This window comes from Protomyctophum parallelum (assembly GCF_964188405.1).
Source record: "Protomyctophum parallelum genome assembly, chromosome: 19".
NCBI classification, from domain to species: Eukaryota; Metazoa; Chordata; class Actinopteri; order Myctophiformes; family Myctophidae; genus Protomyctophum; species Protomyctophum parallelum.
The window spans coordinates 15,525,827-15,549,968 of record NC_139717.1 but is presented as its reverse complement, the minus strand read 5'-3'; the positions used below and the strand labels follow the sequence as shown (position 1 = coordinate 15,549,968).

General features: G+C 44.7%; 1 protein-coding gene across 6 annotated transcripts in view; it reads left to right on the top strand.

Moving 5' to 3' along the window:
- sash1a (SAM and SH3 domain containing 1a) overlaps positions 1-24,142 on the top strand; it is a 250,806-nt gene that overhangs the window by 156,806 nt on the left and 69,858 nt on the right. The window contains exon 1 of one of the 6 annotated variants that reach the window (XM_083790741.1): positions 14,718-15,452. The exons of the other annotated variants lie outside the window; for them this stretch is intronic. Within the exon in view, the coding sequence (XP_083646867.1) occupies positions 15,336-15,452 (117 nt within the window). The 5' untranslated portion in view covers positions 14,718-15,335. Of the gene's footprint in view, positions 1-14,717; positions 15,453-24,142 lie in introns of those variants that run through there. 6 annotated transcript variants of the gene reach the window in all.

Genomic DNA, 24,142 nt, shown 5'->3' with positions numbered 1-24,142 from the left:
CCTCCCCCGGGACTAAGATCTGAGATGATGTGTTCCCCACCGGGCCCATAATGAGCAACCATCGGCCCACGTTATGCTGAGCACCGGGGCATCGCTCACCTTTAACCCCTCTTCCTGCCTCAAAGGCTCTGAGTCGGCCAATTACGGCCCAGAAGTGATATGATATGACACAAGCAAGTTTAACCCAGATCACACATAATGCATGCACGCACTGCAAGCACGCACAAACACACACACACACACACACACACACACCCACACACACGCACACGCACGCACACACACCTACGCACACACACACACACACACACACACACACACACACACACACACACACACACACACACACTAGGAAAGGTTTCTGCCATGTTTGCAAGCAAGGAGACTTCTTCACTTAAGATATAATAACTCGTGGGAACACGTTTTATTAGTCTGTTTGGCAGGCAAAGATAATGGCATGAATCTCATTGGCTTAGTGGGAAGGGACCACATAAACCAATACCCTGATGGCGATCTGCACGAACACATCTACGGTAATAGCCCAATATCAGAATCCATTGGACAATAAAGTTTGAATAAATTGATTAAACACACTTAAACCCTCTAAACTTAGTAAACCAATAATTATTTGATCGGAGCGAGGGGGTCGGCCCTTTACTTGGTACGTTCTCTTTTTCCCTCTACACCGAATCTCGTCACTGAAAATAGCCGTTTTACAAGCTCAAATGCCCCCACTAAATAAGGGTGCTAGGTTTTAAGAACATTGTTTGAACAGTCATGGTAGGTGCAGTGTTGGAATAATGTTCACAAATGAACAGAGCACTCCAGAGTACAGTCCTCAGTGGAGGAAAGTTACAAGCATTACTCATTTGAACATGTGAACAAATGCAACAGTATAATAACCTTCCGTTCCCAACTTTATTTTATTCTGCCTCATAAAGCCCGCTGGAGACACAGAGGACTCCGTCAACAATGTTTGAACGGAACCAGTATCTAGCACTTTTCCATGTGAACCTGTTTAAGCAATTAGGAAAATATACAAGTTTTGTTTTGTTTTGTGTTTTGTGGGTAAAGACTGCCACTGGGCTCATATTTTGCCAGTGTAAGCAGGAACCTCAGGGCTGAAATAGGGGGAAATTCCTGTGAAAGTGGAGGCCTACAGTGGTTGCGCTGAGCTTGCACTATGTTTGTGTGTTGTGTGGTTGAGCTTCGTGTAGACAGGCAGACAGAAAGACGGACACAGATGGAGACAGTCCTACGTGCATGCGTGCGCGCGCTCCTGTACACTACACTACACACACACACACACACACACACACACACACACACACACACACACACACACACACACACACACACACACACAGAAACCATTGTATAGCAACCATAATGTTTGTTTTGAGAGGTGTTGGAGACACAGCCCTCCCAGCATCTGGTTGGCTGGGCTAGCTGCCAGTCATCTGTATAGTCAAGTGGCTAACTTGTCTCGTAGTCAAGGTCACCTCCCACGAATAGTCCTGTAACAACATATTAAAGATTAATTCCACCCATAAAAACCTTTTCAATCTTGCTAGATATTATTATTATATTATCATTGCAGTAATAGTAAAATGACCCTATGCACTATATACTTTGTATGTAACGTACGACAAATAGCAAAAATGAGCTTGTAGATCTGCTAGTTTTTCTATTTTAAACTTTGGGGCACTCAGTTCAATGTGGTTAATCGGTTTATAGGGGAACATTTTAACATTGAACCACAGGTGCGGCACCAAATGCTGCACCTTTGGGGCACCTATACATGCCCCAGAGTTAACAATGGTCAGAAGCAATAGATGAGTGGTTCTCTGACCTTTTTCATGTCAAGAACCAACTAATTGTATTTGGTCGCGGACCCCCATCTGAAAATGTTTTGTGCCAGGGACCCCCAGAAGAGAAAATGTATGTAAAAAAGAGCAATGTAGACAAAGTGACGCACGGCGAGGTTGTATATCTGCTATTTTTGAATAGCCAACAAATAAAGGGATAAAGTGGTTAAAATGATTGTGACGCTCTACATTAACTACTCTTGCTGGGGACCCCCTGGAACCATCCCAAGGACCCCTGGGGGTCGCCGGACCCCACTTTGAGAACTGACCAATGCGACAGAGAGGGCAGGGTGTGGAGAGGAGCAGGAGGACATATGAAACACAACACAAGTGACGGAAGAGCAGAAGGTCAGTCAGACATCATGCCACCCAGGTTCCAGACATGACAGAACTGGCTAAGTGAGGTCAACGGGGGCGCCTTATGTAACAGGCTTCACCACAGAGTACAGTACAGTGGATGCTGTCAGACCAGAGACAGTTTCAGAATCCACAGCCAGCTCTGCACTCAGAGTCTCAGACACGCTGTTTACTGTACACAGTGGTGCAATGTAACTAAGTACATTTACTTAAGTACTATACACGAGTACGATTGCGAGGTATTTGTACATTACTTGAGTATTTCCAATTTCCAGAACTTTTACTTCTACTCTACTACATCTCAGAGGCAAATATTGTACTTTCACTACCACTACGTTTATTTTAAAAACTTTAGTTGCCAGTTACTTTGTGCTCATGCTCAAGACTCTACTGGCATTTGCTTGTTATTTTAACAGCTCTGAACACAATCCGGATTCCGTTTTAAAATAAATGTCCTGTTATGAATGTCAGCATCGAGGCCGTTGATTACCCATCCTTCCACACTCTAAGTCCAAACATTTGATTTCTTGCACGTCAGCGTGCAAGTCCACGCATTTGCATCTAACGTGCAAATGGCCGTGTTATATTATGTGACAGCCAGATTATGTTTCAAGGGTTTGTGTGTGTGTGTGTGTGTGTGTGTGTGTGTGTGAGATATATGATGGTCGGGCGAATGCTGACAGTAATTACAGAATACCATTACCACAGAGCAGCCTGGGGGCTGGCTAGAGGACAAGTTTTTATAATGTCTAATACGTAACCAAAATGTAATGTCAGACACGTCTGCAGAACCCTGCTACTGCCGACATAAATCTTACAGTGGCCGCGTGGCGCTCGCCGGGTAACTGACGTGTTGAAGTGCGTGTGACATATGGGTTGATGATGATGCTAGTGTGAAACCCATTCTGTGTACAAAACTATAAACATGGATTTGTGGTGTTATTTAATTTGCTGTTTTGAACACGGCTGCAACTCGTTTTCTTTTTTCTTTTTTTTTTTAGTGCAAGTCAGACTGTCTGGCTGTGCCTGTTTTTGTAGGGGCGGCAGTGGCTCAGGGGTAGAGTGACCGGATGGCAACCGCAGGGTTCCCAGTTCGAACCAGGGCTCCCCCAGAGTCATTGTCGAAGTGTCCTTGAGCAAGACGCTGAACCCCTAATTGCTCCTGATTTCCTCCGGCATCGGGGGGGGGGGTGTGTGTGTGTGTGTGTGTGTGTGTGTGTGTGTGTGTGTGTGTGTGTGTGTGTGTGTGAATGTGAATGTAATGCTGCATAATCTCTGTAAAGCGCCTTGGATAAAAGTGCTATATAAATACACCATGTACCATGCACCGTGAGTGTGGAGTGCGTGCGACAGATGGGGCATCTCTAGCACTGGCACCCCTCTCACACCACACTCATTCTATCCACAACCTCTCACTTTTCTGCTTCCTCGCTCTTAGTATTTTTCAGTTTTTTGCTCCATCGGTTTCTTTCAATCTCTCTCTTTCTCTGTGGGAACTGAACTTTATTTGTCTTTAAATTTCCACTGGGGGAAGTTAAACACCCAACAAATATGTGTGCAAAGGTTCCTCTCCAGCGAGGAGGGATTCTTTCGTGAAAGCCATTATTCAGCATAGATTTCAAGGCGAGACACTACAGGTGAAATCATGATTTTTTTCTTTTTTGCTATTTTGCTTCCTAAACATGTTTTCTTTCAAACTAAAGCAAAATACACATTAAAAATACAGATTTAGATGTTTATTTTGATAGTTTATTTTAGCCAATGACAGCTCGTTTTTCTGGGTGAAAATCCACCATCTCTATTTTCATGATTGGTTGTTGGTACAAACGAAGTGACCACAGTCAGCTCGAGGTCCAGACCTTTCCAATGATATATGCCATTATATGTTTTTGCCAAGGTTTGGATGAGATATTGTGTCTCAAAATAGTGGCTTAAAATAAAACGTTTTGGAATTTTACAATACAAATCTTTAAAGGCCGTTTTCTCAAAATGAGTTTTCCTCATACCTGGGACAAAGAATCTCCACTTCAGTTGAACTCACATACACCAAACGTTCCAGTCTTATTCATAACTATATTCCGCAGACATTTACACATGGATTTGTTGATATATCATTCACAGCCTGATTTACATCACATTTTATACCTAAAAACATGCAGAAAATTGGGTTTTTCATGCCTGTTGACACTATTTTCTGATTTGTGGAGTGATAATTAGAGATATCAAAAATCCCATCTGTAATTTTCTTTGTCTCTAATGTGTCAACAAAATGAAATGATAATTTTGAACCTGGCTTTATCCGATCTTCAGATTTATCGTCCCGAAATGTATGCAGATTAGCGCATATAATGCCTAATTTGCATATTTAAACATATAATTTCAGAAAACTTGTAATACAAAGAATTGTGATAGCTATTCATTGTGATAGCTATTATTTAACTTTCTTTCCCTATTCACCTGGGGTGTCTCGCCTCAAGATGAACAAATATCCAGCTTGTGGTCTTTTTCTTCCTGACTCTGCTGTGGACATACGGGGAGCAGATGAGAGTGTTTAGGTAGACACATCAAGCAGAAAGAGACCTATAACATCTCAACCCACCCCCACTGGCTACTGTAAACTGTATCTATCTAAGATTTGTTTTTGGCATTTCAGATAGGTCAGGCAGGAAACCAAAGGGAGAGACAGACGAGTGACATGCGGGGAAAAGACAGGATTCGGATTTGAACCCATATACTCACTACGAGCATAATTGTGTGTGTGTGTGTGTGTGTGTGTGTGTGTGTGTGTGTGTGTGTGTGTGTGTGTGTGTGTGTGTGTGTGTGTGTGTGTGTGTGTGTGTGTGTGTGTGTGTGTGTGTGTGTGTGTCGTGTGTGTGTGTGCGGTGCGGTGCGGTGCGTGCACGTGTGTGTGTGTACGCGCCCATGCATGTTCGTTTTCCATAAACCTGAGACACTATAAAATGTACTATGAAATTCACCATGGATGACACTTTAGGCGATAATTATCCAGCATGTTCACAGCACACATGGTCATTAATTGCAGCAGGGACTAACCTATTTTTACTACACTGTACTGTGCTTAAAGGCTAACATATGGACTCCCGACTGCCTTGATAGGACAGGATATACGGATGTGATACACTTTACTATGTCTAAAAGTGGAATTATGGTCCGTTGTAAATTGTTCTTTGGGGCATGTTGTGTGTATGGGACCGCAGCAGGGGGCGCTATTAAGTCCTAATTTACTACAGCGTGGTGAGGGACTGAAAAGAGGGATGGAGATGGGAAATGAAACTTGAAAGGGTTTAGGATGGTAAAGTGTCCCCATGGGAATGCATAGCATTCAAAGTCACTGTTATGCCTGACACATGCACATGCAGGAAAACAATGTTTCCATCAGTGTTCAACACCTCAAGCTCGAGTAAAAGGCTTGAATAAACAGGCATTTAATATCCCCAGCAAGCACCCACAGCTACATTCTGTGAGTTCCTGAAGCAGAGTCGGGGTCAATTTACGTCAAGTTCACTCCCTCCATGATGTACGGGGAGAACAGCGCATTTGTGGACAAATCCAGTAAATCCACTTTTTTGCACTGTGAATCTAGTATACTGGATCTGAGGATCTCACAGTGGATGACCCTGTGTAGCGTACTATGACACAGTGGGATGGGTATTATCAGTCTGCCTGGCACTGCCATGCTGACGCCAACACAGCTGCCAGGCAAGCCTCGTTGACCCGCTGGGACGCACGCACGCACGCACGCACGCACGCACGCACGCACGCACGCACGCACACACACACACACAGTGAACATCACATTTTGTCTAGAACTACAATAAAACGACATTTCTACCACAGTTATAACTCTGTGCCATACACCCTCACACAAGCATTTAAACCACTGTTATTGTGGTCAAACAAATAGGATACACATATTATACACACACATTACCAGGACCCTGGCATTTCACACAGTATCGCTCTGAATACCTTTGGGAGCTTGCAAAACAACATCTGTCCTCTCAGTCGCGCCTGATTACAACACACTGGAATCTCAGCGTACGCGCGCACACACACACACACACACACACACACACACACACACACACACACACACACACACTCTCTCACACTCACAGGCGTAATATAATCACCTACCACATGGGGCCTTGCACTGCATGGCTAATCTAGGAATCCAGGGCTTAGCGGAAATATGCCTTGGTTTTGCATTATGGGGTTTTTTATTACACAATGCACACAAAGTCAATGCTATTTCATAACGGCATGGATGACCACTCCACTGCTAGGTGCATGCTGCTCTGGAAATGTGTGTGTGGGAGGGATTATAAAGTAAGGCTGCACAGGTGCAGAAACCTCAGAGAAAACCACAGAAGCAGTGGATTGAGCAGAAGCAAGCATGACATCAAATATCACACATACATAACAACTACTACTAAATGCAAGTATGTCCGTCATAATGAAGGATGTGCAACAAAAATAAACCCAGCAAAAGATGTTTTGTCTTTAGTTAACAAAACACCATCAGCATTCCTACATGTTACTGCACGCCTCAAGCAGGCCCCTCCAGACTCTACCCCAAACAATGTCCTTTTACTCTGACTGATCTTCTTCACACTGTAGTACTTAAGAGTTATTTTAACTCTTAAGGTGGTTGCACACTGGTGCGTTTTTTTCCCAAAGTAGTAGGCTATCACTAGCTGTCAGCCTGTCACCAACACCCCAATTGACCCTACTAGACAGCTGCGGAAAACTCGTGAAATCGATCCTGGTTAAGATTTTATTTTAAAATAAAATAAAACTTTATACGGACAAAATATTCGGCGGCAGTGTGCAAACGTGATTGACAAAGTGAGGCCGATTTTTTATTTTTCGTCCTCGAACTTTGCTCCGATATTCGGATGAAAAAAATGCACGAGCTGTGTGCAAACACCTTTATTGTACAAATGTAAGCATTTGTACACTCTCTGGGAATACTCCCTGGGAATACATTAACACAGAGTGTTTTTTCTGTGCACCTCTGTAGTCTGTACTAAAGAATGTCATTTTTCTATCGACCCAAATTCCCACCACCGCAAACCGAAATGCTCCCTACAGTGTTTCTGTGTTCAGGTTATATCACGTTGCTTTCCTGAAGTGCAGGTATGCAGGTCTTTAAAGCTTCATATAACAATGTCCCCGATGTGGGTTGTTTTTGTTGTCATTCCATACACTGTGTGTGCTGTTTGGTTTGTCATTCCAGGCAGCATGCTTTGTGCTACACACAGCTGGTTATCGCATACACACATATTACGTGCACGCACACACACACATACATGCACGCACGCGCACACCAACCCCTCTCCACCCCATGCTGACATTTGCCTCTTTCGTTGTATTAATTTAAAATATAAATACATCCATCAATGTCTATTTATCTCCCTCTCATTTCTCTCCCTGAAACTCAATCTTGCCTTTTGTATTCTTAGTAACCCTGTTGTTCCCTAGCTGTCTCCTCCCTATAGCTGTCTCTCCTCCAAAGGCCATTCCTTGCATTGGTATTTTGCAGTGGTGGAAAGAGCATTCAAAGTACTTCAGTACATGCCAATGCTAAAGTATTGGCATCAAAATGTGCTTAAAGTACCACAAGTTAAAAGTACTCATTATGCCCCATGTCCCATTTCACAATGTGTCGCATCGAGACGCATTGCGAGCTTGTAGATCGGCTATATTCAGATGTCCGAAATGTAATAATAATCAAAATCTACAAAGTAAGTAGCAACTAAAATTCTCAAATAAATGTAGTGGAGTAATGTAGTACAATAATTGTCTCCGAGACAGATGTAGTGGAGTAGAAGTATTGGGAATTGGAAATACTCAAGAAAAGCACAAAATGACACTTAAGTACAGTACTTAAGTAAATGTACTTACCGGTAGTTACTTTAACACCACTGAAATTTAGGCCCTGGCTTTCAGAAAAGGCTCCAGTACTATTGGTGACCGCCCGACAAATTATAAAGTCATACCCACAGAACACAGACAGGGAGCAGCGGTCATTCATCATTACGTCTCAGAAAACCTTGATGTTTGGCGGAAAGTGTGATGTGTTGATCTAATTTAATGAGCTGGTTAGCAAAAGGGGGAGGGGGGCAGACACCAAAGAAACGGTAATTAGTTGTCGTGCTAATTGGGTTTGTGTGATAGCTCCCACGCAAGAACCAAGGGGAATGGGCCTGGCTGCCTATACACACGTACAAACATTTGAATACACACACACACACACACACACACTCACACACACACACACACACACACACACACACACACACACACACACACACACACACACAGGCACACAGGCACACACACACACACACAGGCACACACATGCACACACACGCACACAGGCACACCAATAGATAAGGATAACTAATACATATACAGAGGAGTTCAAAGAAGGTCCCTGGAGACAGTGTGGCTTTTGACCCTCCCACAAAACTGAATTAATAACAAGAGCACCTTGATCCCAATTATCTACAGAGCAGGCACAACCTGAAAACAAAGGCATTAGGATTCATGCAGGGAAGTCTTAAATACAGATAATTAAGCTGATTGCCTGGAGTCCTGTGTATATAAGAAAGGGGTAGGTAGTGGGGAAATGAACGAGGTGCAGGCAGGTGAAAATCAATGCATAACTAGAAAAAGTGCCCTTCCGGGCACAGGTCTCCACCAGGTTATCCACAGATCCGTGCAGTTAGAGGTAAAAACACTTTTTGGCCAGTTATAGCGCCACCTTGAGGCTGAGTTGAAATTGTTCATGTGGCATTTCGTCCTCGGCCTAGTGGGAATGTGGGTGCACAATTTCACGGAAATCACGCGATGTGTTCATGATTTGCAGCATTTTGTTTGAAACTGAGCACTCCTGTGAACTTTGGAAGCCAATCTTAACCAATCAGGATGGAGTCTGATAAATCTGAAAGACCTGTTTCGTTGAATGGCTCTAGAGAGACTGTGTACCAATTTGCGTGATGTTTGGACAAAATCTGTAGGTGTACTGTGCAAAAACTTGTTTTGCACAAAGCGGCCTCCTGGTGGCGCTATAACAGGCCGTTCTGGAAAGTTTGGGGCAGAGGTTCATGGTTGGCATCCAGGGAGTGTGTGTGCAAAATATGGCATCGAAAAACTTGTTTTGCACAAAGCGGCCTCCTGGTGGCGCTATAACAGGCCGTTCTGGAAAGTTTGGGGCAGAGGTTCATGGTTGGCATCCAGGGAGTGTGTGTGCAAAATATGGCATCGACCGGGTTAACGGTGGCCGAGATTAGCTGTTCACGGACACACGGACACACGGACACACGGACACACAAACGGACGGACACGCGGACGGACGGAGTGCAAAACATACTCTCCCCACATGCCTTCGGCCTGGTGGAGACAATAAAAAGATGTGGCTACACAGCTGTGTGCTAAGATTTATTATTAGGATATTTCTGTGGAAATAAATTCTGTAATCGATATTGCCAGGTTATTGAGATTGCAGCTAATTTCAAAAACACGGTATCCATTTTTTTGGGGGGAAAGTGTGGGTCATCGTTTCATTCTTCTAAGTTGCATTCTATGTATGAAACATACAAATACATCCATACAGACCAGATATAACAGTCTATGGATGTTTTTTTTCCTTTTCTTTTTTTTCCCCTTTTTTTCCAGGCAAGGTACCTAACATACTGTACCTGCTGGCTGCTAATAATTGAGAATACATAATTTTATAAATGATTTGTTTTTTATAAGAATAGCCGTCTAGGCCTATATATATATGTTTGTAAGGGTGAATCTACGTTGGAACATGTTTACACCAATGCTGTGTGATCCTATGTAGCAGACATTCCTGGTGAAGGGTGGTGTCATATGAACATGTCTGGCCTCCAGGTTGTTAATCACCCCGGCCAGCAAGGGGCCATGAACCTCCTTCAGGGGCTATTTTTACGGCCGGGGTCAGTAAGAGTGACCTCCGAGGGTCACTCTCACCTCCGAGGGTCACTCTCACTGACTCTCTCTGTCAGCAGCGAGGTCCAGCAGCACTCCTCTCTGTACTGTCTCTGACGGTGAACTGCATTCCCTTCATTTCTCTATACCCATTCTGCATTCTTTCCTTATCTCTCAAACTCTCCATTCTCCACCTCTTTAACACGAGATCCTCTCTCCTTCTTCATGCTGCATCTCTTCTCCTCATGATTTACCCCCCCCCCCCCCCCCCCCCCACACACACACACACACACACACACACACACACACACACACACACACACCTCTCTTTCTACCGCTGCTCTGACCTTAGCACCCTTCCCTGATTTCCATGGTCTGTATTTCGATTTGCAGTCAGTTTTCAGATATGGCTCGTTGAAGTAGCCTATAGCACTCAACATGTGTGGGTTTTCATGAATTTAAACAAAGAATCATAAACAAATGAAAGACAAATCAAAGAAATTCCATAAATTAGACAACAGCTTGTAGATCTGCAATTTTCACTAGTTTCGGTCCTAGGCAAAAAGGTCCTATAGGACTAAATGATAAAATGTGAGAATGGTTTACATTGTATTTCCAGGGCACGTATCTTCATACACACTCCACTGCATAAAAAGGGAAGTTTGTCCGTCTACCCTCTCAACTATATAGACTTTCTGTAGCCTGTGGGAGTGTGTGAGTAGGTTAATATGAATGTACTCAGGTGCACTGCAGACGTAGCAGATTCTCTGCTGATATAGGGAGACTCTCCCGACTCCCTCTCTAATGTCTCTCTGTCTGCGCTGATCCCTGCAGGGTCTATAGGGGGATAATGCTCTCCAGAGGCTCACTGCCGCTGCGCTGCGTGATCCTCTCTCCGCAGGTGGGAGAGATTATAAGAGACAGGCCCCCGTCTTTTATGATTCCACTGTGCGTGCGTGCGTGCGTGCGTGCGTGCGTGCGTGGCGTGTGCGTGTGCGATTGCTTGGTCCAGAAGTCACATTGTGCACTGATTCACCTAATATTTATACAGGAATACCATTACATTGCTGGCAAATAAATGGACAATTGCCAGCATAGGCAGCGAAGAGCAAGACATTGAAGTCGTTATTTCTTTTACCAACTTTTAGGGCACAATAAATAAATAAAACTGATATGAGTCATACAAAGAGACAAAGCGTGATAACGATGCTAACGGACAAAATAATTAAAAAATTAACAACAGGAAAAATCTAATGTAAGACATCGCAGCATACGTGGTTTCCGTGTGTGGTGCCCACCAAACCACATTATGAAACGTTCAAATCTAATCTCAGACTAAACTAGAAAAAGTGCCCTTCCGGGCACAGGTCTCCACCAGGTTATCCACAGATCCGTGCAGTTAGAGGTAAAAACACTTTTCGGCCAGTTATAGCGCCACCTTGAGGCTGAGTTGAAATTGTTCATGTGGCATTTCGTCCTCGGCCTAGTGGGAATGTGGGTGCACAATTTCAGGGAAATCACGCGATGTGTTCATGATTTGCAGCATTTTGTTTGAAACTGAGCACTCCTGTGAACTTTGGAAGCCAATCTTAACCAATCAGGATGGAGTCTGATAAATCTGAAAGACCCGTTTCGTTGAATGGCTCTAGAGAGACTGTGTACCAATTTGCGTGATGTTTGGACAAAATCTGTAGGTGTACTGTGCAAAAACTTGTTTTGCACAAAGCGGCCTCCTGGTGGCGCTATAACAGGCCGTTCTGGAAAGTTTGGGGCAGAGGTTCATGGTTGGCATCCAGGGAGTGTGTGTGCAAAATATGGCATCGAAAAACTTGTTTTGCACAAAGCGGCCTCCTGGTGGCGCTATAACAGGCCGTTCTGGAAAGTTTGGGGCAGAGGTTCATCGTTGGCATCCAGGGAGTGTGTGTGCAAAATATGGCATCGACCGGGTTAACGGTGGCCGAGATTAGCTGTTCACGGACACACGGACACACACACACACACACACACACACACGCGGACGGACAGAGTGCAAAACATACTCTCCCCACATGCCTTCGGCCTGGTGGAGACAACTACATAGATATGATTTAGAATCATGATATCATCTATTTTCGCACACGGACTGATTTTGAAAGCCATATGGAATCAATTTAGCATTCTCATCCCACTTTGAGAGTTATTCAAATGTATAGGTCGGTGTGAATGGGTTCCACATTTTTTGCCCCATCCCTGAGCGACCTTCGGACCATATTTAGATATTTCACATACAAAGAGTTCAATGGTAAACTGACCAATGTGGAGAAACAATAAAACATCAAATGTTTAATTGACCCTTGTGGCAAAAGAGTGTTTCCTCTTGAATAGCGGCGGGACACTTTGATTAGTGTTGAGTGTGAGCGTGAGGGATTGGCAGGGATCTTCAAACACTACACACGCACGCACACACACGTGCACACTCCGTCTCTCTCTCCCTCTGTAGTGTTTGATGAGTGTGCACTGTGCACACTGAGTCAAGTTACAGCCACAGGTCATTCCTCCTCTCCTCATTACCCAGTCTGATCCCTCTGTTTGAGGCCCTCCAGGTGGGGTCTTGTCTTGTCCTGGGGAAGAGCGTGAGGGAGGGACGGTGGGTGGGGCGTTTGACTTCTCAACACCACCCTCAGCTCAGCGGTGGCAGCAGGGGAAAGAGGAGGAGGGTGTTTCATCTCAAGCACAACGTGGTCGGTCATGGTCACCCCTCACAGGAAAACGAGCTAGATGGATGGACACACGCACGCACGCACGCACGCACACGCACGCACACACACACACACACACACACACACACACACACACACACACACACACACACACACACACACACACACACACACACACACACACACACACACACACACACACACACACACACACACACACACACACACACACACACTATACTTGCAGGACAGCCGTTTGTGGATGTCACCCTGGGGTTTCTGTCTGGGGTCAGTAGTGATGACCCCGGTGGTTAGAGTCTCACTGGTGAACAAAGCTGCACTTGTGTCGGCGTGTGTTCAGTGTGTTTAGACAGTAAGCAAGTTACTGTGAAGCGTAGCGTCTGCTTCTTATCCTGGGCCTTCCAAAGCCATTCTCCCATCCACCATGCACCACACTAACGCTCACGCACTGTACACACTGTACACACTGTAACTGGATTGACTCACCGGGGAGAGTCAAACATCAGTATCACCCTATTCATTTAATATCGCACAAAGAAAAGCATACATCAAAATATGCATGAAGCTGTGCGTATGTGTGATGAATATATGTCATACAACATCGCGGGAAAATCTCATCAGTAAGCTCTACATGCGTTTGTAGAACTGCTATTTTTTATGTTTGCCTATATTGTCACCAAATGTTATCCTATTGCCCCCAGAATACAGGCACATGTGTGTGGTTCATGTGTGTGGTTAATGAAATAAGAGTTTGCTATGTTTCCATTTTCTATTTCTGTATGCAATTACATATAGTGCAAACAGCAGGTGAGGTGTTGTGGGTTATTGATTATTATGGAGCCATGGAAAAAACTGAGTGAAAAGTGAGAAGCTTTGATTTTTTTTTGTAGTCCTGTCTCTATATCTCTCTCCCTCTGGTTCTGGCATCTGTCACGCGACCTTGGCAGCTGTTGCCGTTCGCCAGCAGACATGCAGTTCTCTCGGAGAGAATGTTTTTCTGGCAGAGGCAACAGGACACAAGACAGTCTCACGAATTTATTACAATTACAATAGAGTTGCTTGGTGGTGGAGCATAACAAACGACTAATCACTGAGCATAACTGTGCAATTTCATGCTCATCATAACACGTTTAACTATTTTCCTCCTAGATGGCGATTCTATTGTACTGTTATTCAAATGAGATCGGCATGTTGGGCATGCATTGGTCTTTTAAAAATGCTTTAGTGCATTACAGCATCCAAGCCTGAATATATATATATTTCTTTCACTTTTTTGCTAAAGCTCTAAAGGTCTTTCATGTGTTGTTGCAGGGCATTCATGGAGATTTGTAACATGAATAGGGCAGCGTGTGCGTCACCCCCTTTAAAACATGTTCCCATGCGCCTTTGTTTTTGATGCAATTGCAGAATGCATGGCTTTGTTCCCAAACTCTATTCAACGTTCGTTGATGGATAAAGTATTGGTGGAAAAGCCTAGTATAAAGTATTCATCTGTATTCCAAAAATAATTGTTAAAAAAAAGTAGAGAAAATAAATAGTAAGAATTGGTGTCCTGAGACTCCTGACCTATGCTACACTTCTGGTGGGACAGCTTTTAGCCGCTGCCTGTAATGTAATTTTGCTGGGAGGAGTGTGAGACTGTGAGTGTGTGCGTGTGTGTGTGTGTGTGTGCGCGAGAGCCGAGAGAGCAGAGAGCGCAAGGCAAGACTCGTGAAGTGAGGGGGAGCTCACTTTTTAGAGGGAGGAGGGAGTGTGGATAATTATCAACAAGGTCTGTGCTGCTTCGGGCGTTTTTCTCCCCCATTGTTTTGGATGGAGGTTTTTGTCACCGTCCCTGTCGCGTGATAATCACCGAGCTCATACTTTTTTACACTTACTTTCAGTCGGTCGCCAAGGGAAGGGATTACATTAACGGCTTTTGGACTATACGTTGTTGGCGAGTTCTCCAACCACCCCCGGTGTATGATTTGGTTCACGCTCGCCCGGGGCACGGAGGAGCAGTGCGGTGTGGGCTGCTCGCGGAGCGGAGCACTGAAAACTTTTCAGAGAGTAAATGACCCGGTCCGGTCGGTAATGGGACAGAGGAGCAAAGAGAAAGACGGACTCGAGAAGCGCGTTGTTGTTGTTGGCTACTTTAACTTTATTATGCCATTGGTGTCGATGTCGACGATTCAGCGTGAGTTTCGAGGGAATGTCTCGGGGTATTTTATTACGCGCCGCTGGGCTTCAGATTGCGTCCCGGAATGTTAGGAGGACATTTCACTGGAGCGACAAGGGCAACTTTCACTAGCGAAGTTACCTTGTCACCTTTCGAGGATCGACTTGTAGCGATCATCGGACCGTGTATGGTCTGGGGTTGAAGCTCGGAAGTGCCAGAGGCGACTGTCTTTAACACTACCATATAAACACTATGGAGGACGACCAGGGGGCCACGGCTGGCCCGTCCACGGTCACGGAGCCCACAGGGACGGACAATGCGCCGTCGGACAGTTTCACCCAACTGTGGACGGACGTGATGGGGATGCTGGTGAGTTTCTTGGGGGGGGAGGGTAGACAGACAGGAAGATATAGGGCTGTAACAAGTAGCTGAGAAATACCTTGTTGTTGTCAAAGGGACAGACATTGTCTAGTCGTTGATTGTGTATTGACGTTGATTGTTGCGTGCACATATATGCAAATCACAAAATCAAAACACTTCGGGGAGCGCGCCTGTGTTTAGGCCTACGCTTAAAATCGATCGCACCCCCAGAGATCACAATCACATGTGATTTGGGGATTGGAGTTGTTGCATGGGAGACTTGGAGTCAGTTTGTTGTTTTTACCAGTTTGCAAGGAGTGGAGCGCACACGTTCAGGATTTCATTGCATGCAAGCTGGATCCGTGTAAAACATGGTAGGCTTCCTTCTTTAGGCTATATTTCTACACTCTTGAAAGAATATTCTGCTCCTTTCAGATTTCCACAACAAGTCCTGGCTGACACTTTAGTGAAACGTTGTTTGCAGAAAAGCTAGAGAGAGAAACACTTGTTCTGCAAGAACGCTGTGCTGGAATGTGTGTCCGTGTGGGAAGGTTTACAGGGGGAAACATTCTGAAGAAGCATTTAAGTCAGGAGGTCTGACTCTGACTTGCAACATTAATTTGCAAATACCAATTCCCATATTAATTTAAGATGGCATATCATTTGAGAGCAAAGCATGGCATGGCGTATTATCAGCGTTTCATTTGATTACGTTTATTTTAGAGTTTTACACCGCACCCCATTATTTTCCAGTGACGTGCAATGCATGTTGGCAACAATGTAAGACATTACAAGACCAAAGATCGATTCGTAATTGCTCTGCGCCTGCGGAACAAAAGTGCTGTGGTCAGTTGAGTTAAGTTTCACACAGCGTTTGTAAAGTGATGTGTTCAATTGGTTTGGTGTGTGTGACCTGGGAGTTGTGATGTGAACGGCCTGTGTGTGTGTGACTGTGACTGTGTGCTTGTGGGTGGGCAGTAGAGGGTGAAACGTGAAAGACTGAGGCAGGGCTTCTTTTGCCCTCTGACACTGAGTGGGAGACCTCTGGGCTGAGGGCTCCCAGTCAGGAGATGTGACCGGATTTATTGTTCTTGACTTCTTGAGGGCGAATGTCAAGCTGCCAGCATTGATCATCTTCAGCATCCTGAAACGCAATCACACACACATACAGGCAGTGGTAGTGGTGGATGACATCAATGGCTCACTGTTTGCTGTCTCCCCTTGAACAAAGTATATTTAATAAACCCCAATAACGTTAATATTTCAAGACACACGTATGTAGTCCTACAGTATAAGTCTTTGAGTAATGAATTATCATTAGCAGATGGCATAGACACTGGGCCTCTGTCTTTATTCAACCTGTCCAGCACAATGAATGCCCTCTATCTCCCTGGAGGCCAAATGGCCATGCTATATATAGCCATTGCACTATGTAATGTGTTTCAATAGCTTTTGTTTTGCTGGGGGCCCGGGGTGGGGAATGCCCTTTTGAATTTGGTTCGCCCCAAGCCTACACAGTAAATCGTCAGTGTTTTGTTTTGTATTGAAGGAACTTAACTTACCAGGAATGAATTTGTTCTTAACCCCTCACAGGTGATGACATGCTTACATGCCGTTTCAATTAGACAGATACCTAACCAGCATGCATATCCACTATCCACCTTTTTCATGTAACCCATAAATCTTTGCGTTTGTGTGTGCATAAGTTCCTCTTTCGCTTGCTGTGTTGCCAGTTTCGCAAGAGAAACAAGTGGCCAGGTCTACGAAAACAAGCACAAATGGAAAATAGCTGATCTACAAGCTGACAGCGACACATTGTGAGGTTGTGCATCTGTTATTTAAAATCACATTGAGAATAAATTGAAATAGTTTGAATATGTTTTAAACATTTTAATAAAAAAGGCACAACATCAATTATGTTCAGATGGATGTCTGTGGACAAGGCCTACATATTTTAATCTGGGGGTTCATGAATAAATGTGGGAACCACTGGTTTAAACAACATTAGGAAGCAAGCCCAAATAAGCAACTACTGTACACTTAAGAATCAAGCCCCAAAAAACCAGCAACTACCAATAATTTCTTTGCAAGTGACTTTACAGAAAAAACAAGTCAAAGGTTGTTTATAATTAGCAGACATGGCAACACTGCCTGAAGGAAGCAAAGCACACACACACACACACACACACACACAAGGATCCCCAGTACCTTGGTGGGGAAAAATGTGGTACTACACTTTACAGCAAACAGCTACAACCAAACATAAGGCAAGGTGTGTCAGCAGCACTGATTGAAAAGAGAAGGGAACCCTCACTCATATGCTCCAAAAGATACATTTATTGACGACGTTTCGAGCCAAGGCTCTTCATCTGGTCAAACTCAAGATGTCAGTGATCAGCACTGATTGACATGATTAGAAGGTAATGTGACATTTAGCATTGTAGTGGTATCGTGTCATTGCCCTAATAATGGGAATTGTCATGTTTTACTTGAGATCAAAGAGGCAGAATGCATGGCCTTTGGCCTACAGTTTTATTCTGAGAAGCCCCCATGCCTCTGAGGTTAACCATACAATGCAGACTGTGGAGGAATGTGTTTAATGAGAATACCTCAGTGTGCCAGTCATTTATTTGTGGTTTAAGCCGAGTAAACAGCCCTTGAGCTAATTAAGAGCGTCACGATGTTTAGGAGCATATAGAGCTCGAGATAAAGCTGTGCTGCTTGCGGACTGGTTGGAATTAAAGACGTCTGAATAGGGATTTACCCTCGAAGAACCCAGTGGACTTGTGGAAGCATACATTTCCCTTGACCTGGAGCTGGAGTCTTCAAATGTGAACAGTTTTTGTTGAATGTTAAATTCAATCTCACTGCCGCACCTCAATAATATCACACACCCTTCATTTCCTCCTCCCCTGAAACAATTTAGTTTTACTTGGAAACACTGTTGCGTCTCATAACGGGACTAAAAAAAGTTAAGTACCAATTTCCAGATGAGACTTTAGGCAAGGCTTGGCAAGCCTCAAATTTTGTTCTTTCCAAGCCTGGTTGATTTGATCACATACCCGGACAGCTGAGAGAGATGCCCTGTATTCCTTATCTGCCCTCTGGTCTTTTGAATGGAGTCTCTCATCCCATTTTTGTCTCCACCAGGCCGAAGGCATGGGGGGAGACCGGGAGAGTATGTTTTGCACTCCGTCCTTGTGTCCGTATGTGTGTCCGTGAGCAGCTAATCTCGGCCACCGTTAACCCGGTCGATGCCAAATTTTGCACACACACTCCCTGGATGCCAACGATGAACCTCTGCCCCAAACTTTCCAGAACGGCCTGTTATAGCGCCACCAGGAGGCCGCTTTGTGCAAGACAAGTTTTTGCACAGTACACCTACAGATTTTGTCCAAACATCACGCAAATTGGTACACAGTCTCTCTAGAGCCATTCAACGAAACCGGTCTTTCAGATTTCTCAGACTCCATCCTGATTGGTTAAGATTGGCTTCCAAAGTTCACAGGACAAAATGCCACATGAACAATTTCGACTCAGCCTCAAGGTGGCGCTATAACTGGCCGAAAAGTGTTTTTACCTCTAACTGCACGGATCTGTGGATAATTTACTTTTGTTGCCCTTTTATCCAACCACCAGATGAAGGCAAGTTGCAATGTCCTACATTCCTATCCTGGTGGAGACCTGTGCCCAGAAGGGCACTTTTTCTAGTTTTGTCTGGTTTTGTTTGTCTTCAGATTAGGCTTAAGTTAAATCCATTCCAATTGCCATTTAACTTGACTGTAGAGAAGTCGAAGTTGTCTAGTGTTTTGTTGTGTTTACATTTGTGTTGAATTTGATGTCAGTCCACTTGGAAAGCTGTGTGATGTTACACTTTAGAATAGAAAAGAAGAATCCATTTCTAAACCCAAGGCTTTCACATTGCTCTTGAGACCAATACTATTGATCCTGTCTGGGAAACATGTGGTTAGATCACAAAGTGAAATCCCTACTTGCGTCCACCCACATAACGCTTGCATGCTAGTCGTCTGCCTCAAATCTTGGCAGCAGAATCAAGGCTATGATGCCATTCTCTGTAACCCCACAAACTAACCCCAGACTAGCTAAGCCCAGCTCGGGTCACCCCTCCCTGACTGAGCCTGAGCAGGTTTCCTCTGTTGAGGCAGTGGTGTGCCCTGTTCTGCTACACTAGAGAGCCACGGATATCCTCAGGAAGCCCTTTCGGAGGGGGTGGGCTGTGGCCCCTGGCCTCAACAGTCTTCCCCTTCTCCTCCCATGGCCAGAACTTCTCTTAGTCAGGCTTAAACGTGACCAAGTTCTGCACTTGCTGTCTGCACATTTTTTATTCTTGTGAACTTGAAATGTGATGACCTGTGTTTATTTGCATTGCCCAACCAATGCCTCCTCACCTTCTCCTCTTCCTGCTGGGATTGGTTTATGCATCACAGTCACACGTTTCACCCCTCATAACCCCATTCCTCATCCCAACTCCCTTCCCGGTCCCCTGACGTGTTCTTTCTGACGGGCCAGCTGTGCAGCTGCACACCTGCGTTCAATGCTAGTCCAGGAAGCTCTTTTCAGGCCTGTGGTGGTGTGGTGTAGGTGCTGACGGCTGGGTAAGAATGGTTGGAACAGACTCAGAGGCAGGCAGGAGTCGAGCAAAAAGGCCATTGTCCTCCACCTCCTCAGTCTCGGAAGAGCCTCAGGGGATGGAGGGGCTGATGGGATGGGTGGAGTGTAGGATTGCTTACCAGCCCTAGCTCTTATGATGTGTGTGTGTGTGTGTGTGTGTGTGTGTGTGTGTGTGTGTGTGTGTGTGTGTGTGGGGAGATCTATTGTATACACCTCGGGAAGAAACAGAATAATCCTGTTGGCTCCTTTCTCTGAAGGGAGACGTCGTTACAGTGTGATACAATGCAAGTGAGCGGGTGGCAATTTCAACCCATCCTATGGTTATGTGTATCAAGTGAAAGTGATCCTTTCTACTCGCCATTCTTACATTACATCAGCTGCGTGACTGTTGTTGTTGTCATCTTCCCTCCCCTTTTGGGACGGCTAGTCACAAAGCGAGTCCTGTAACAATACCCTCCACCATTGAACACTAAAACGCAGACCCACGTGAGCGAGCTTCAGTATGACAAAAACAGCACTGTCAGGAATGTGTACCTAAAGGCTGGACCAGAGCAAATACGTTAGGCCCGAGACTAATGGTTTCTGAGCCTTTCGGAACACCTGCTTGTCCTGCTGGTTATGACAAACAACTCATTTCTTTGAGGGAGTGAAGTGCACATCATCCAGCATGTTGTCACAAACGTGAATTGGGTTTAACTCGATTGAGAGATTAGCTCTACAACTTGGCCGCCATTTCTAAAGCACACGAGAAGACCCGAGAAGGGGTCAGATCTCATGAGTTCTGAACCTGCATGCTGGCTGCGGAATAAATAAATACATATATAACTTGATCTTTAATCATGTGGTAACTTACCGCTATGGAATGCAGATGTGCGTTAATCCAGTCCATCTGAAATGATGGACTGGAAAATAAATAATGGAGCTCTAGGATAATGACTGCCCACACAAAATGTTTCATCCAGGCAGTTGAGCCTGGACATTGGGTAAAATAATTACCCCTTCAGCAAAAAAATGTCCTTTTTGTATCTTTAAATGTTGCCATGTCTTGTAGTTTACTATGACTGAGGGTGAATGCACAGTTGAATAGTGACTTGCAGATGAAGATTCTGTGGGCTATGAATCATATTTTGATTATGGAATCGCACACCATGACACTTAGTGATAGACAGCATGGCAGATTGTTTTAGTATATTTTCTGAAACCTAACAGATTGCAGATTAATGCCTGATGCCACGTTAAATACCGATAATTGCTGATGCGCTGCGAACTTGCAGATCGTCTATTTTCGGTGCGCGACGAGTCGAAGACACCGGGTACGCAACTAGTACAAATCAGCCATAAGCTTTAAACTCACAGATCCTTCACACCACATAGTAGTTTCACTAAAGCAAGCACCTCTGTTCAATACCGACTTTTGTCTCTAGATCTAAACCCTGGGGAGGGGAGAATGCCAGGAATGCTATGGCTAATTGATTAAGTGACCAGGGGTCACTAGGCTTAATTGCGTTTCCACACGCATCTCCTCAACCATGCCACCTCACCTCATGTGGGTGTTCCGGGCCAAGACGTTATATAGGCCTTCAATATGAAAGCAGTGGCAATTCCACTTTCCTCTATGAAGGGCAAGTTGGGGGGAGGTGTTGGAATGCAGCCACAACTTCTAATCATCTGCATTCCTCTTCACGCTTAATACATTTTGGAATAGATTGCTTGTTGTGCAAATGTCTTGGTAATGGCTGAATAGCATTCATATCTTACATTGCTGAAATACTCGCGCTCACAGCCTCACACAGTGTTTTGCCAGCAGTTTTTAACCTTGTTTAATAAACTGCATAAAAGCTAATCATCCAGTGTTTTATCTGTGATTTATGCCACTCCTTTGAATAATTCCTGCAAATAATCTTTACAGGAATACTCCCGATGGCCTCTTGACATTTTGTTTACACAAAATCTTGGAAAAGAACGAGCATATCCTAGAGTTCTGTTGCTGGCTGCCTTTTTCAAACCTTCAACTTGGCAGGAAAATGCGACTAGCTTTCGTGATCATAGAACCTCAGTATCTTGGGCCTGGACAGAGATTTAATTTAATCTCAAAGATGATGCATTGACACATGAACGCTCGTGTAGAAGCGCACACACGCACGCGCACACGCATGCACAGGCACAGGCACACCCACACACACTCTTTGTATTTGCTTGGGTGTTGTTCTTATATGATTGTTCTTGCCTCAAACTGGGGTGTTCCAAGCATCCGGGGTGTGGAGGCGGTTGCATCAGCTAGGCCAATTTTAGTCTCCTCCATTCCAGGCATACAGCCACCTCTGTGGAAGCAACATTTGTCTGTCAGGAAGCATGTCGTTTTCTCCCCTAATATGTGAAGTTCTCATTCAAAATGAAAGACCTAGTGAATTGAAAAATAAGTTTTTCACACTTTTAGACCATATCTGTGGTCATCATATCATATGGGCATACCTAACAATGGATGCCAATTCTTTTGTGTATTTTTAGATCAAAAGTCCATAAAATCTAATTTGAATTACTTCGTTTGAACGAAAACGACGTGTAGAGGCTCACATGAATAAAAATGAAGCTTGATTTCATTCACCTGGTTTTTTCCCATTGCTGCGCATCCGTCCAAACACAGGTGGTTTTGAATACAGAACTCTGTCGTTTTTAGTCTCATTCAAGATGACATCCAGACAGTATCAACTTGTTTAAAACTTAATCGTCACGCTTAAATATGTATCTGAAAACACTATAGGTTAGAAATATGCCACATAGCAGTAAACTGGTAGAGCTGGCCGACTGTCTGCCTTGTAAACAAACACAGTCCATGCGTTGTGCGCGGTCGTGCGTGTAGCAGAGTTACCGTCCCATCGCCTGAAGGGATGCAACGCTCTGATTGGTTCCGAAACTCAGAGCCTGCCGTTTCAGGCTGAAAATTTAACCAGTCCATTTCAGATCTTTATATACAGGGCCTTTTGTCATAGATAAAGACTCCAGATGTGTTTTACCCCTGTAGCCTCTCTCCTTCAGTAGCCCACACTCGGGCTGCCATGTGGACCACTTTCAGACCCCCGGACGTGCACTCTTTGCACCTACATGCTTGCGTTGGCACATTTACTCGAACACTGAGTGCAGTGGTTCTCAAAGTGTTGTCGGGGAACCCTCAGGGGCCATTGAGGTGCTTCCAATGGGTCCCCAGCAGAGGGGAACCGTTTAAACACATAAGCCCTATTTTATTAATTTGGAGGTCCTTGACACAAAAATCAGAAGAACCACTGTTGTGAAAGCCTCAGTCACTCAATCCCCATGGGGTCCCCGGTGTCTTCACGTGTAGATGGCACACTTTCCACACTTGCTGTCACGTGCACTCTCCCCCACCATCTCGCCATTCACATGACACACACATCTCTGTAATGCATTGCATGCAGTGTCACTTTACGGGTGGTTCGTGGTACATGTGCTGTTTCTGGGTTTGCCTTGGGGGCCCTCGGCAGGCTGGGCTCCATCTGGGTCTAGCTGTGGAGTAACTCCATTAGCTCATCATGCTAGTGGAGGAATTCCAGATATGCATGCGCGCGCGCACACACACACACACACACACACACACACACACAGATTTTCCTGACCATAGCATGTTTGGATTATGTCAAACTGAAGCTTTTTGAAGAAGTGCGAGCAGACATTTGTAATTTGATACCCGAATGAATCATTTTGGCTCGTTATCGCGAAATTAAGTCCCGTTTAATCCACCGCTATCGGTGGTATATTCTGTTGGTTAGAGGTCAGAGGATACCTCAGGGATATAGTTCCTGGCCTTCTCTTGGAAGTGTCAAATAGCTCAACATCTTCTTGGCATGTTCAGGCTGATTTAAACATCCTGGGGCAGAGTAACAGAATGCGCCCTGTCAGTGCACATAATGAAAGCGTGCGCTCTCTCTCCTGCTCAGAGAGGGTTCCCGCTGGGAATATGGGGTGTCTCAAAACGTATTACTGAGGACTGAGGATATGTATTTCGTTTTAACTAAAAACGGAAAGTCCTGTTCCGGTTCAACGCGTATAAA